At 34.6% G+C, this 15,027-nt stretch overlaps 1 protein-coding gene across 22 annotated transcripts in view; it reads left to right on the plus strand.

Annotated features, from left to right (window-relative positions):
• Positions 1-15,027, plus strand: part of PARD3 (par-3 family cell polarity regulator) — a 676,839-nt gene that overhangs the window by 368,590 nt on the left and 293,222 nt on the right. For 21 of the 22 annotated variants that reach the window (XM_077152059.1, XM_077152104.1, XM_077152083.1 and 18 more), the window contains 2 exons: positions 12,042-12,133; positions 14,320-14,403. In XM_077152059.1, the coding sequence (XP_077008174.1) occupies positions 12,042-12,133; positions 14,320-14,403 (176 nt within the window). The remainder of the gene's footprint in view (positions 1-12,041; positions 12,134-14,319; positions 14,404-15,027) is intronic. The other variant, XM_077152099.1, reaches the window with a different exon arrangement.

A 15,027-nucleotide genomic window follows, 5' to 3' on the forward strand; every position in this document is an offset into this window, starting at 1 on the left:
GGCTTGGTCCTTTTAGAAGGTACTTTGATGCTAAGTAACTTAAAAATTGTCTGCCCTTTGACACATTTTATTTGCAACTTCCTTCTGAGAGAGTAATCCTAAATATTGAAATGGTTTTATTTAGAAGTCCACTAATTACAGGAGGTTAAATGTCTTATGATGAGTGAATTGTTAAATAAACTATGACATATTTACCTGATGGAATAGTAAATCACAAAATGTACTTTTTATAAATATTGGAAAAATATTATAATACTCTTACTATGTAAAGGAAGAAAGCCTATATGATTTTTAAGAAACTGGGAGGAAATACCAAAGACATAAGGTGAAAAGGTTAAAATCATCTCATAAGAACATCCTTTTCCCAAAGGGCATGGCATTTTAATCACTATAATCAGGCTTTCTTTCCACGAGAAGATGGACTTATTTTTTTATACTAAATAATAATATCAAATTTTAGTTTTATTTTCTTTTATTTCATCTCAAAGGCGGTATTGAATTCCTACTTACATTTACAAGATTCCAGGTGATGTTGTAAGCATTTGGCATTAACTAACTCATTCGATCCTCATAGAATCTATGAGGTAAATAATATTATTCTTCCCATAAAGTCAGTGAATAAACAGTATAGAGAAGTAATGCATCAAAATCATTCTGGCTGCAGGTGCCATGTTTTTAACTATGGGTTTATGCTGTGACAACAAGTACTATGTGCTTTCTACTTTATTGCTATATTATTGCTACATTTGTATCAGATTTGAGGAATTATTTCTAATAAATCATTGTGATACATTTTTGAAACCATAATTTAGAATTGAAACTTCAAACTAATCATCACTGCTATATACCTATATATATGTATATTGAATATATAATAGATTTTAATTTTCTCAGAGATAATACAACCCCTTGAGCCTCAGGAAACCTACCAACTAGCTTTGTTTTATTGAATTCAAGTAGAAAATTGAGTGAAAACAAACTTTTGTTGGAAAGCTACTTACTTCATTCAAGCCGTTTACTGGTTTCGAGAAAGCTAATGATTACATCTCATTTTTGAAATTGTAGTATTGTATTGGAAAGTAATAAACCAGTGCAAATATAATACGTGTCGGCATGATTGGGTTTTGTTATAGGACCTGTTTTTGCTCTTTACATGTTTGTTACCAGTTTAAAATAATGAGGGTGGAGGTCTTTTGAGACTCTGAAGTTCTTTCTTACTGTTTTCTTTATGAGACTCTACAAAATTAATAATGCAAAATATGTCTTTTTCATTGGGGAAAACCGGAAAAAATTATATCTTGTTTCCTTTAGGAAGCCCTGTAGGTCTTTGTGAATTATAAAGCCCACTGATAAACTTGTCTCTTTGTGATTCTTCAATCTTTATTCCATTCTTTCCTTTATTCAGTTTAATTGAAATTTCTTCGCGTTTTCTAATTTATTTGATGTGACATCTTAGTAGTCTGTCTTTTTCTCATCTTAAACTTATCTTTCATTAAGAAGACTAGATGGAAACATTGATTTTTTTTTTAATCCCTATGCTTGCTTGCTAGGACTGATTAAATATGATATACACCCATGTCAGTGAGCAATGACATCTTCATACTTCACTGTGATGTTCTAGTGTCTTTCTAAGCCCTTGACTTGTAGCTAAATAGCTTTTCTGATAAATTAGAATATAATGGTATATATGTGATAAAACGCAATTTATAAAAGTATTGTGTGCTTTAAAAAAAAATTGAAAGTAGCCCCACTTTATTTCTAAATGAGTTTATGCTCGTTGTAAAAAATACTTAAGTTTATGAAGAAAATGAAAATTACTTGTAACCCCTGTCACCCAGATATAACCACTGACATTTTCGTGTATAACCCTTGAAATCTTCTTGATGTTCATTATTTAATGTTCTTCCTAAAATGAAAATTCTCAAAATAGTGAATTTTGAGAATCTAATAATAATTCTCACTCTATATGGAAATTATGTATATATGTTCAGAACTTTTTTTTTTTGTCAATGTAAATTTTATTGTATTTTCTTTTCTCACAATCCTGACCAAGTTGGCTTGGATCACATTTATTATTTAATAGTTCTGGGTTCCTCTTCCGTCAGTTGAATGAGTGAATAAAGCATGGCAAAACGGAAGGAGCACAGGCCTTGGTACAGGTGTCAAAATCCCACTCTGCCCACTGGAGAGAGAGAGGAACTCTTTTATAGGCCTAATTTCCTTGTAATAAGAATTCCTACCATGTTGTGAGGATTAAATGAGCAAATGTATGTATAGTTTGTGGTGTGTTAGAAATGTTTGGTAAAATTAATTCTTTCTCTTTCCCTTAGAATTTGTGTTTTTATGTGTGAGATGCTTTGCATGTAGTGATATCTGTGAGCGCATCCCAGAAAGTTTATGAGATAGACGGAGTTGCCATTTTCTTTATCCAATTAAGAAACTAGGGCTTAGTGCGGACAATGAAGACAGTATCACAGCTCTGTTACCCAAACTACACAAAATTGGTTGTGTTCCAATTTTCAGGATGGTTCCAGGAGCTTGTCTTGTGGCCACATTACTCAATCATGGTGGGAAAAAAGACTTGGTCTGCCACTTAACTCATTAAAAGTCCCATATGTTTTGTTTACTAAAATATTTTAAAGTCTTGTGCTGAGGATTAAATTGAGATTGTATTGAAGTATAAAGTTGTGTGTTCTTTACTGACCGGCACATAAAAAGTTCTCGATATATATTAGCCATAATCATGTTTATTTTTTGTTATGTATTTTAAAATCTCAGTTTATTACCTTTTTGATAAATGATTTTCATTTATCACTAGCAAGACAATATTTGTTTAGATTTGTTTTATCACTCACTTATTCAAATAAAGGGCTATTTAAAATTGTTTTAGTTCTAGCCTTAATGAATCAATTACTGATTTTAAGACATTTTTAAGCCAAGCATATTTTTTCTCTTTGAATGAAAATAGTTATCTACTGTAATTTAAGATACCACTGAGGAAGGTAAGGATTGCCTACCTTCCCGTGCAGTGTATCTCACTCCAGAGAATAAAAGAACTTTTAAATGTTACCTTGATGAGGATTAGAGTGCTGTTGGTCATAAGGCAAGATTGTTCAGAATACCACACATTACAATAAATCCCTACGTCAGAGTATTTTTTTTTCAGAAATCTTAAAAGAAAGATGTGTGTGTGTGTTAAGCAATAACATCTGTAACCATGTGGATTAGCTGGGTTAAAATTATGGTTCTAAATGGGTGGCCATTTGGCTACTGTTAGCATGGTGGTGGAACAGTGAATAGTACAGAATCATTTCATGCAATACAAGTGGCCCCAATGATATTGGAGAGATGGCAGCTGCTTGAGTGGTAATCTTGGATAAATATGGACAGGAGTGAGACAGATAATGCAGGAGTCTTGCTGGGGTTATTTATTGAGCTCAGTGAAATTTAGTAAGCACTAACATAAGGCTTCATTGTGTTATTCTGGGGTGCAGAAAAAAATGGAAGACGAATCTAAGAAGAAGACTTAAGAACATGATTGGATATTGGACTAGATGTCTTCCAATATGATTTCTCCATATCCTGAGCTTCTAAAATTAACTATGAGAAATAGGTTTACTTTTAAAACTTAATTTTTAGATTCCATGCTGTATGTAACAGGTGCAAAGATACATATTTTTTGTTGTTCTCTGTAGTTAGATAGCTTTCATAAATCAGTACCATCTGTTCTTCTTTTAAAGACTGTTTTCTTGCCTTGGGTTGTGTGGAGTCATGTTGTGTATTTTTTTTTAATTAGAAAAGTTTTAGGTTTACAGAAAAATCATGCACAAAATACAGTTCCCATATATCCCCTCTCACGTGCAGTTTTCCTTAACATTTTGAATTAGTATGGTAGCTTTATTACAATTGATGAAAGGATATTATTGTACTATTAACGATACATGGTTTACAGTAGGGTCCACTCTGTTGTACAGTCCTTTGATTTACTTTAAAATTTTTGTTCTAGTAACATGTATGTAAACTAGACTACCTCTTTTAACCACATTCGAATATAATTCAGTGGTGTTAATTGCATTCACAATGTTGTGCTACCATCGCCACCGTCTATTACCAAAGCTTTTCCATCACTCCCAACAGAAAGTCTGTACTAATTAAATATTAACTCCCCATTCCTGCCCCCACTCTGGACCCTGGCAAGCCCATATTCTAGTTTGTGGCTCCATGAATATTCATCGTGCTGTGTGTTTTTCAATATAGGAAACATTTCATTTCTCTTTCACTTCTCTGAGAAATGGAAATTTCATCGGCTGTGTTAAATACCACTTTTGCCATCCCATTTGGTCACTGTTATCTTAAGATGAGAACGTTAGTTATCTGGTTGCAATGATGAAATGCATACGATAATCAGCATCATACTGAATAATCCTTTGCATAATATTAAATGATATGGTGTTGATACCTGATTTCTGTGAAGCACAGTTTATATTTTAATGGGACTGGACTGTATCTAAATGTAAAACAACTATTAATTTCCCTCACTGCACAAGAAGACTGTTCTATTTCATAAGGTTTTGTTTATTATTTAGTGTGGTCTGTTCTTTTGAATTTGGCTCTGTTTGGCATGAATGTTTTTACTCTAATCAAATATAATGATCATGTGGTAAAATTACATTACAGATTTCTGGGTTTTTTTGCGGGGTGGGGGGGAGTTGCTATGGATTTGTCATTTCCAGTTGTAAAGGTCCCTGCCCCCAGGTGTTTCCAATTGTCTTCCGCATATGATGAGAAATTACTTTTCCCTGGTGATTTGGCAATTAACCAAATAGTTGCAACATTAACACAAAAAGCCTGCGGCAGAATCCTGTTGGTGATACAGAGGGGACTTGGAAACAAACCCTTGGGAATTGTTTTCCACCAGTTGTAAACTTAAGGCAAAATTTGGTTTACCCACCCTGTCAACGTCCAGATAAGTATCTTACCTAGGATACTGTAGCTTATGAATAGTTAGCATGTCTCTCATTAAATTAGGAAAGTTTGGGAGATACCCTAAAGTGCGGAAAAGACCTACTAACTGAGCATTTCTATAGCACTATGTTGGAACCAGTTAAAATATTTGACTCTGTTAAGAATAATAATCAAAACACTTGAAGAAAAATATTATAAATTTAAGAGAGTGACACAAGAACTTTCATTTCCTTTTGTGCTTACTAAGCATAAAAAATAAAGATAGGTATTTCAGGAATTAGGAAAGCATAACTTTAATTCTTACAAAACTTTTTAAAGATGATAAATATTTTAAAATTGTAGTGTTTTCCTTCAAGTAATACCTATTCAAAATATTTTGATCCTTGAAATTGAGTTTTAATGTAGATCTGCAGGTGACTGGTGTCCATATTAAGCTTTATTATGTTTCCTGTAAAGTAGAAAGTGTGGGTTTGTTTTTCTTGTTGTGTAGAAATATGCAAAAAGCAAAAACTTTTCCTTCATATGTGAAAATAGACATGGCGAATAATGGAGGCAGGATTCAGTTCTTGGACTTTTTTGTAGTGGCCTCTACTTCAAATTTTTGTGTCTTCTTTTTTTAAATCTGTAAATGTAAACTAAGGTGGTATTTTTAAAAAAATATTTTTATCGCTAAAACAACTTACAAACACAAACATTCTTAACATGCAAACATTCCATCCATGGTGCACAATCAGTGGCTCACAGTATCATCACTTAGTTGTGCGTTCATCACCATGGTCATTTTTTAGAACATTTGCATCACTCCAGAAAAAGAAATATATAGAAAAAAAAAAAAAAGTCCTACATCCCATACCCCTTACCCCTCTGTCTCATTGGCCACCAGTATTTCCATCTACCCAAGATATTTTAACCTTTATTCCTCCTATTATTTGTTTATTTTTTTAATCCATCTTTTTTACTCATCTGTCCATACGCTAGATAAAGGGAGCCCCAGACACAAGGTTTTCACAATCGCACAGTCACATTATAAAAGTTACATCTTTATACAGTCATTTTCAAGAAACAAGGCCATTAGAGCACAGCTCTACAGTTTCAGGCACTTCCCTTTAGCCACTCAAATACACTATAAACTAAAAAGGAATATCTATATAATGTGTAAGAATACCTCCAGGATAACCTCTCGACTCTGAAATTTCTCAGCCACTGACTGAGCTGGTATTAAATACTCAAATAAAAAAAAAATGGGAAAATATTTTTAAGAATTAGAATAATAGAAGTTTAGGCAAATTTAGTTTTCTGGCTTATGTGAGAGCTCATGCCTTCTGAATGTATCATCTGTTGCCATGGTGATGGACTTTTCCATTATTGAGGATTCATCTTCGTATTATTAATAGTTTGCACAAGGGTCAGATTATTAATTTTTACTAGAAGCAAAGAACTAATAGCTTCACATCATGCTTTTATCACCACTTTGCCTTCTAGGCACATTTCTGCTTGATCTAAAACTCATCCTTCCCGCCCATGTTTATAAAATATTCAGTTTCTCTCATTCTTTTCTCTTCTTTGACTGCTCTGAACCCTGTCTTTTTTTTTTTTAATCAGTATTATGTGGGTGTAATGTTAAAAAAATGTTTTTCCCCTTCCCCTTTACTTCAGAAAGTAAACTGTGTTAATTTTTGGTTCCCTTTCTCTGGACACTTGATCAAGGAGGTTTACCAAATATTTTTGTACAGTGAAAGTGACGTCTGATTGGTAGGGTGTACCTACACTCAGAAGATTATAAATACCTGACAAATAGCTGTGTCTATGCGGTTATTCTAAGAGTTATTGGCTTCTGTGGGGCATGAGGTTTTTAAGCCATGGTAGTTCTTTTAGTCCCGGATATGAGTCTCTTTCCTTGTACCTGAGCTGCCAATTGGGGGACCAAGAGACCAGCTCCTCACTGGTGATATGGGCGTGCTGTGAGACCTACTCCCTCTAAAAATAGGGGGCTGCCCTGCTGTCTGGGTTTCCTGCCTATTTTTTTTCCCCAGAAACTCTGGGGCCAGGTTGTCCATGGAAATTTTATGAGTGTCAATGTTTCATTAGCCCTAAAAAGCCCCTCCATCCCCTGGTGAGTATTTCAGATACATATTCAGAACAAAAATAAATAGTACTTTAAAGGCTTATAATGAAAACTAGTCTTTCTGCTCTAGATCTCCAGTGTCACTCCCTCTAGGCAACCAGTTTTAACTTGGGTAAATGTTTGTCCTGGTGTTTACTTCCATGTCTCTAAATAATATATTGATGTTGCTATTTCCTGATTACCAGTTACTGTTAATATCTGTTAACTTGCCATTATGGAAGATGAATGTTTTTCCTTTTATGCTACTTCCACTTTTTCTTTCTGCATCCTTCCAGTACTGTTACATCAAAACTCTAAGTTAAATTAATGACCTTTGCTTAATTGGCTATGTAAAAAATGCACACTGCATAACCAAGTACGTCCTGTGCTTAGTTTCCCTCTCAACACTTTCTTTTGTCTTTCTTGGAGTTCATTACTTTGATTTTTAAAAATCTGTTTTCTTTTCTCTGTATGAATTTTTAGTTTTCCCCTACATGCTCTGTCAGGCCTGTCAAAATGTCTGTTACTTCCCAAATGTTCAAAAATGTCACAACAATGATCGATTTCGTTTTTCCCATGGAAACTGACTTGCTGGACCTCTCCATCCCCTGTTCCCATTTGAACTGGTTTCTGGTTCCCTAGGCTGTGCTTTCACATGTTTTCTGGGACTTTCCTTGCGTGCTCTCTAGTACTTGATTGAGGCCCCCTATGCCTTCCTCTTTTTGAGTTTACTTCCTCATTTGGTGGGGCACATCCAAAAATAGCTTGATGAAAAGGGTCCTCAGGAAGTGAAATCTATGCATGTCTGCAAAATTTCTTTTTATTTTTCCCACATTCACAATTGATTTTTCTTTTGGTTGAATATATACTGAAAATTTGTTTTTCCTCAGTTGAGAAGGCACACTCTTTATCTGGTAGAATTTAATGTTACGGTGAAGAAAACGTTGTTATAGAGCACGTGTTAGTGATCTTCCTAGCTTCAGTGTGCTGGTAATCATCCGGCTGCTGCCACATGCCCATGCTTAGATTAACCTCTATTGCTGGGAGCCAGTTTTCTGTGGTCCTCTCAAGCTCTGTACGTCACGAGAGGAGGGGTGCTGACTGCCTTCATTCGGGACTGTCTTTTCAAGGATGTGTGCACAGTGAACAGCCTTGGAAGACGTAGTATCGCCTTCCAGGGCAATGAGAGGCACGCTGACTGTCCTGAATACAAGAGTTGGGTTCTCTAAGCTCAGGTTCCTCTGTGTCTGCCAGTGTCCCCTAGCCCTGTTCACATTTCCTTGTGAGGATTTTGACTCGAGGAACCAGTGCAAAAAGATGATCTGTTGACTCTTCTATCACTGTGTCTTTATCTCTGACCGAGGAGTCTTATAATGTCTGCAAGCATCCATGAAACCTTGGCACGTTACCTTACTAGCATTCAAGTAGGGTGAAATGCTAGACTCTTTACTGTGCTTGACATCTGTTTTCTCCTGAAAATTTCTTTAACCACTGACCCATAGTTCTTTCCTCCCCTGTATCATTTACTTAAATGTATATAGTGTTCGGTTGTTCATCTTTCTTTTAATTTGTTTTCTTTTCCCAGAGACGTTTTACAATGATAGTACTTGTATATAGCAAAGCACAATAAATTTTAGGTGTTATGAAGTTTCTGAAATGAAAATATATTTTATATTTCTTTGAGTAGGTAATATGAATTACATTTAATTGTTTTGCCAGACAGAGAGTGTGAATGTATGATGATTATTTATTTGTGTTCCATGTTTGTGTGTCATTACCCTAAAACATTTATTGAGGTGTGTTTTAGATATCAGGAATTTATTTCTGCTTTCAATAATAACTGCTAACGTTTATTGGGCAATTATTGTGTGTTAGGTAGCATGTTGTCCATGTGACATGGATTATCTTACCTATTCTTCATAGTATTCCTAAGAGGAAGATGTTTTTATTGCCCCCATTATATAGAAGAAGGGATAGAAACATGCAAGTGTGGTATATCTTGCTGTAGGCTGTAAATTTAGTAAATGGTTGAGTTGGTATTTAAACCCAAGTCTGTTCAATGCGAGCTCTTAATTACTGCACTATGTGATAAAATGGAGAAAAAGAAAGGAAAAAAAAGTATATTAACTTATCCAGAAAAATTTTACCACCATTTAGTTTAGTAATGAATTCCTCAGATGTTGATTTGACATATCTGAACTTTGTTTACTATGTTTATAAGGAATTCAGAGTTTGACACTTGCTCAATGCAACCATGTTCAATTGAATAGCTTAAAAAGAAAGGACCCCCATGAACTATGATTACTTTCTAGAAACCTACATCCTTCAGATGGGTTCCTAGGCCAGATAAATCCTGAAACCTAGAGGGACCAGCCTCTCTAGAACATCAAATAGTTCTATGCTGCTATTCTATATTATCGGCAGCCCCTTCCAATATGAAAAAGTTAGAATGGGCATAACCCAAATACCCGTAAAGACTAGAAGGAAGATCAAAGGAGAGGGAGGAGTTATAACAGAGAAGGTAGGGTTTAACAAATGAGTATGACTGCTGAATCATTATATTGATATTTATTTGAGTCTCCATTGTCTTGGAGCAGCTATAAGGAAAAACCTAAAATTGTGGAACTGTAACCCATACCAAACTCTGAAATCTGTTCTATAACTGATTGTTGCAGTGTGCTTTGAAGTTTATTGTTTTTTTTTTTTTTTGTATATATGCCATTTTTTCACAATAAAAAGAAAGAAAGAAAGGACCCAGTGAAAGAGTAAAGCAATTTAGGAGCTGAGATTTACACATCCAAAACTTGGGAAATTCTGTATAGTGGTTCCCACAGCAACTGCAATTCAGCCCGAGGGCAGTGAACATGGCAGTTCAAATCAAACACCATATGCAGCAACATGAAATAATATTCAGCATGCTTTTGGGAGCCTGATAATGGCCACTGTAGGAACAATGAATGTGTAAATTATCAGTCACTGTTTTATCATTTTGGTTTGGAGCATTTCATTTATGTGGCCGTTTCTTAGTGCAACAGAGGTGTTTTCAGCTGGTTATACATCTTGGTGGCATTTCAGTGGTTCTTCTATTAGTAATGAAGCTTGGAACAAAGTGTCTTTCACTTGTAAGATTATTTTTATTGTTTTACATTCTGGTTTATAAACAATCACGTTTGCTCTTCTCCTCGCTCCTGCTCCATGGAAACGCATCATTTTGGGAGTTCTTGTTTACATTCAAAGTGCAGTTCTTAGGCAGGTTCAAGATGCTGGTTAACCTTTGAAATGTATTACGTGCTGGTGCTTAAAAGAGATAAATGTCTAAGAAGTGCAAATTAAAGCCTCTCAAAACACAGGCTCATCAATCTTCCAGTAGCCTGGCTTCATGCAGTGCACTGTCATAGGGCAAACAGCATATCTACAAGTCACAGCTTCTTAGTTTATATTCAGCTTCTTCTTTTGGTAGATTCTCGAAGGAAATGTCGATTGAACATTGCCAACTGCTCTACCTGGCCTTAATGTTTCTTCAATAATTTAATATATATCTGACACTGTCTCTTGAAACTAAACCCTTGCTTATCTTTTGTTGATTGATGTCTCTGTTGATGGCATATAGGTATCTACTAGGACTTTCTCAAATACATGTTTAAAAAGATAAAATGTTTCTTAAGTGGTGGATTCTCTTTCCTACTATGAGTAGCTTAATAAATTCACACATAAGATCACTTATCACTTTTTTATGGTAAAAATGATAAAGCTGAAAATATATGTGTATACACAAATTATCCACATAAACTTCAAAAGAATAGATTAAATAAATTTTGCGTGGCTGTATTTGGAAACTTTTTACCCAGAGATTCCTTGGAATAATTTTGCCTTAATTAGCAAAATATTTACAGACTAGCTACTAGGTGCCAGACACTGTAGCTGGAAGGTGAAGAACACATGGGCCTCCTGTTTCTTTTAAAAATATTCTAATTTGGTCAGTAAGACCGTTGACATCAGACAGGCATGTTTATTTTTATTCAGCTGGTCTTGAAAAGGCAACTTAAGTTTTTATTCAAAAGATCTTGAAAAGCCTACCTAAGTTATTAGTGAATTCTTAATGAAAAGATAGTGGCCAAAATTATTATAAATCATATCCTTGGGTGACGTTTGTTCATTTTTGTGCATCACCACGTTAATCCACGTGCATGTTTTAGAGTACCAGCATGACTACCCGATTTCTGAACCATGCTGAAATGTGGTTTGTATAAAATATTGCCTTAGAAAAGGAAGAATACAAGGGTGGAGTTTTACTTATGTGGCTACTTGTGCCTTTTCCTACACTTGGGCCTTCATAAAAGAAGTAAACAGAATTGGTTCCTTATGGCTCAGATCTTAGTGATTTTACAGATACTTCCAAATAATCAGTCAGTTGGCTTAGGGTAACTAAGGAGGAAGGGTCCTAAGTATGGGACAGTACCCACTGCATGCTTATTGTGACAAGCCGTAACAGCAGGAACTGAAGCCCCTACAGATATGACTTTGGTCATATTTATAATGGTCTCAAGTATTTTGATTCAAAATGATATCAGTACAATTTTTTAATGTATACCCCCAGTTTCATATATTCCTATTCATGTAGTGTTACCTTATAGTAATAGAAAACTACCTCCCAAAACATGCACTAAAAAAAGAAATGGAATGATGAAATAAGAAAATTAATGTAAATTGAAGTTCAAATGTTTTCTTTCCCTATCCCAGTGGGATCTTGTTCTCCTCCTGGTACGTTTTGACTCGGAAGGCTATTGCTTCAACATAGAGCTTTTCACACTTACACATCCATCTTTTTCTTACTAAAGCTCATCATCCCTAGGGGCAAAGACCTTGTTAACATTATCATAGTGTTTATTAGACTCCGGCTTTGCCTGGGTTCCTTTCACGTGACAGAAGTAAACTTAACACCGAATGCACTTTTGTGTTGTGCTGCCCCTAGGACGAGGATGGGACAGAAGAAGACAGTAGCCGTGTTGAGCCAGTTGGACATGCTGACACTGGACTGGAGAACATACCCAACTTTTCTCTGGAGTAAGTTCCTGATGGTTTTATCTACATTTGCAAGATACATGTAGCATCATTGATAGCAGCAAGTATCCCCAGAGCATATGGCATGTGGAATGTTTGTGTTTAGTTAAAGACATGCCTTGCATTCGTTTGTTTTTCAAAGAACATCTTTCATCAATTGAGCTTACTATGTAATATGAGAAGTATAGCATGGAAATTCACATGCACCTGTCCTGTGTTACATGCTTTTTAACAAATACTATTAGATTATAATATAAAATAGTATTTGATTTAAAGTGTTTGTCATGGTAACAGCACTGTGAACTGTAACAAAACTGTAACTGTTTTCAGATTGCTTTGTGTGTGTCAACATTTTGGTCATTTGTTTGCTCCTTAACTTTACTAAATTTAAAATAAATTGTAGACATACTTACTTTACTTGAAAAACTAGTTGGACCATGTGAGTAGTAGTAAGTTTTAGTATTTAGTATTTATTTGTTGTTTATTTATTTGAAGAAATAGAACCTCTCAAGGTATTTGATGAAAAATTAGAGCTATAGGTTAGGGACCTTGAACCCTTAAGTATTAAAGGGCAAGGGAAATTTTTCCTATTTTATCATAACTTTCTGGTTATCTTAAATATTTGTGTGTTTAAATGGAAGATGTTCTTCAGACTTCTTTCCTTGCTATTCAGAAGTGAGGGGCATTTTGATTTTTTTCTTTGACTTTGTGTAAAGTTGGCCTTCCAAGGGAGTGCTTTTAGAACTTTCTCAGTGAATTCAGACAAGTTTTTGAATCAGATTGTATTTGGATATAACAACCACCACTCTCTGAGTATTTATACTTAAGAAATACCTGCCACCTCAATTTGGAATAAAATGAATTTATTGAAGTTATTATGCTATTCTTAATTGACAAGCTGATAATGTTCAAATAGCATCAGTATATAATATAGAATGTCTAAGAAACTCTATGAAAAAATAAAGAAAGAAAATATCCATTTAAGTAGTGTTACATTACGGAAGTATTTTAACAGATGGCAAAATTTTTATTTTTTCCAAATTAGTGCATGTGATTAAATTTATATGCATATTTTCAATGTTGTTTATATGTTTATCCTTATTTATATTTAGTCTTTGTGTTATATAAGCAGGACACTCAGTACATAAAATAACTAAGTTTTTTTTAAAGAAATTTTCAATTATATAAATAACTATTATATAAGTAGAAATTATATCATGATCTTGGTCAAATCCATTTGTTAAAATTTATAGTCATCCATATTCTTCAAACTAGATGTTTTATTGAAATATTCTAAATATTGATTGTTAGACAAGTACTGCCTGTCGCTCTACAAAGAAAACAAAATTCCACTTAAATGGTCTGGAAAATTTATGTTTTCCAAAATTTCACCAACTTCCATTGAACTTGCTTATTGTTTTAACATTAAAGATTAACGGAAGTGACTTGAAAATTTTATCTAATGTTGTATCCCTTGCACAAAGTACTTTAGTTATGTAATAGAACTAACATCATGACTTGGAAGTTCAATTATAAATGTTTTTATGAGAATTATTTCATTTTCAGTAGCTGCCCATTGGTTTTGAGTGAGGAGTTTTCCAGCCAGCACTCATAGTGCTCTTATGGCAGTTTAGGGAATGGTGACTGAGTTGTCATGTTATAGTGGGTAGTGAGAAGGACAACTCTGGACTGTTGCTTAAATGTGGAAACTTTTGACCTTGCTCGCTTTTTGGAAAGATCCATTGAAAGAGCACCTTAGAAATACTAAAGTACTGTCTACCTGCAACATATTTTTTCAGTTAATCCTCAGAATCCTTGCATGATATTGGGGATGGAAAATCTTCAGTGGAAGTCTATAGATTTGACTTGCAAAATGTGTAGTATTACACAGAAGAGTAGGGTCCAAGAGAAATGATTCTGTGTCCTTTTTAATGTAGTTATTTCTGATGATTGCTCTTCCTTCATGCCATCAGACTAGTGCTCAGGTATGTAGTGTTGTTGCCTCCACCACCATGCTTATATTCCAGAATATCCGTGTGTATGCGTGTGTGCTTGGTGGGATTTTCGTTTTGTCTTCCTTAGTTGTTTATTGTGTGTCCGTTTTGTTGTGGTTTTTTGTTTTGTTTTGGTTTGGTTTTGGTTTGTTTACAGTACATGTTCATGCTCCCTCATTCATCATTGTCTCACAGTGATATGGTAAAGCTCGTACAAGTCCCCAACGATGGAGGGCCTCTGGGAATCCATGTAGTGCCTTTCAGTGCTCGAGGCGGCAGGTAACGTATCCTGGAGGTTTTTAATTGAATCGTAACATGGAGTGTTTTATCTTCATTTATGCTCACATATAGAGTGGTGTTGATTTAGCATATGCTTAATAGAAAACATTTTCATTTGGGGGCAACTGCTGCTTCATTCACATGTATACATTGTAATCACGGAAAGCACTTAGGCTGATGAGGAGCAGGTTTGCAGGAACAGCTGAGTAACCATGCATTCAAATTCTCTTAATGAGTTTATTGTTCCTCTCATCCATGCAAACGTTTTACTTTGCCTTAAAGTGATGGGAGACTTTAAAGTCAGAAACTCCAGCTGCATTTGAAAGGTAAAGGGGTGCTTAAAGCAATTTTTGAAGAAATTTATTGAATAAAAGTTATTTGGATAATTTAGGTAATGATTCATTTTAAATTCATCTTTATGTCTATTTAGTTTTTCACTTTTAGAAGGTTGTTTATGATTATGTTTAAAATTTTTAAAAATTAGGCAGACTATTGTCTTATCCTTTAGCACGTGATTTGTGGCTCCTTCCCTTCAGTCTGCACACACTCGAGCATTACATTTTTGCAATTTGATAATCTGACTTCATGATTTTATGAAACATATATCCCTAAAAATTTCCAGTG

Source organism: Tamandua tetradactyla, chromosome 1 (genome assembly GCF_023851605.1).
Source record: "Tamandua tetradactyla isolate mTamTet1 chromosome 1, mTamTet1.pri, whole genome shotgun sequence".
In the NCBI taxonomy this organism is placed as follows: domain Eukaryota; kingdom Metazoa; phylum Chordata; class Mammalia; order Pilosa; family Myrmecophagidae; genus Tamandua; species Tamandua tetradactyla.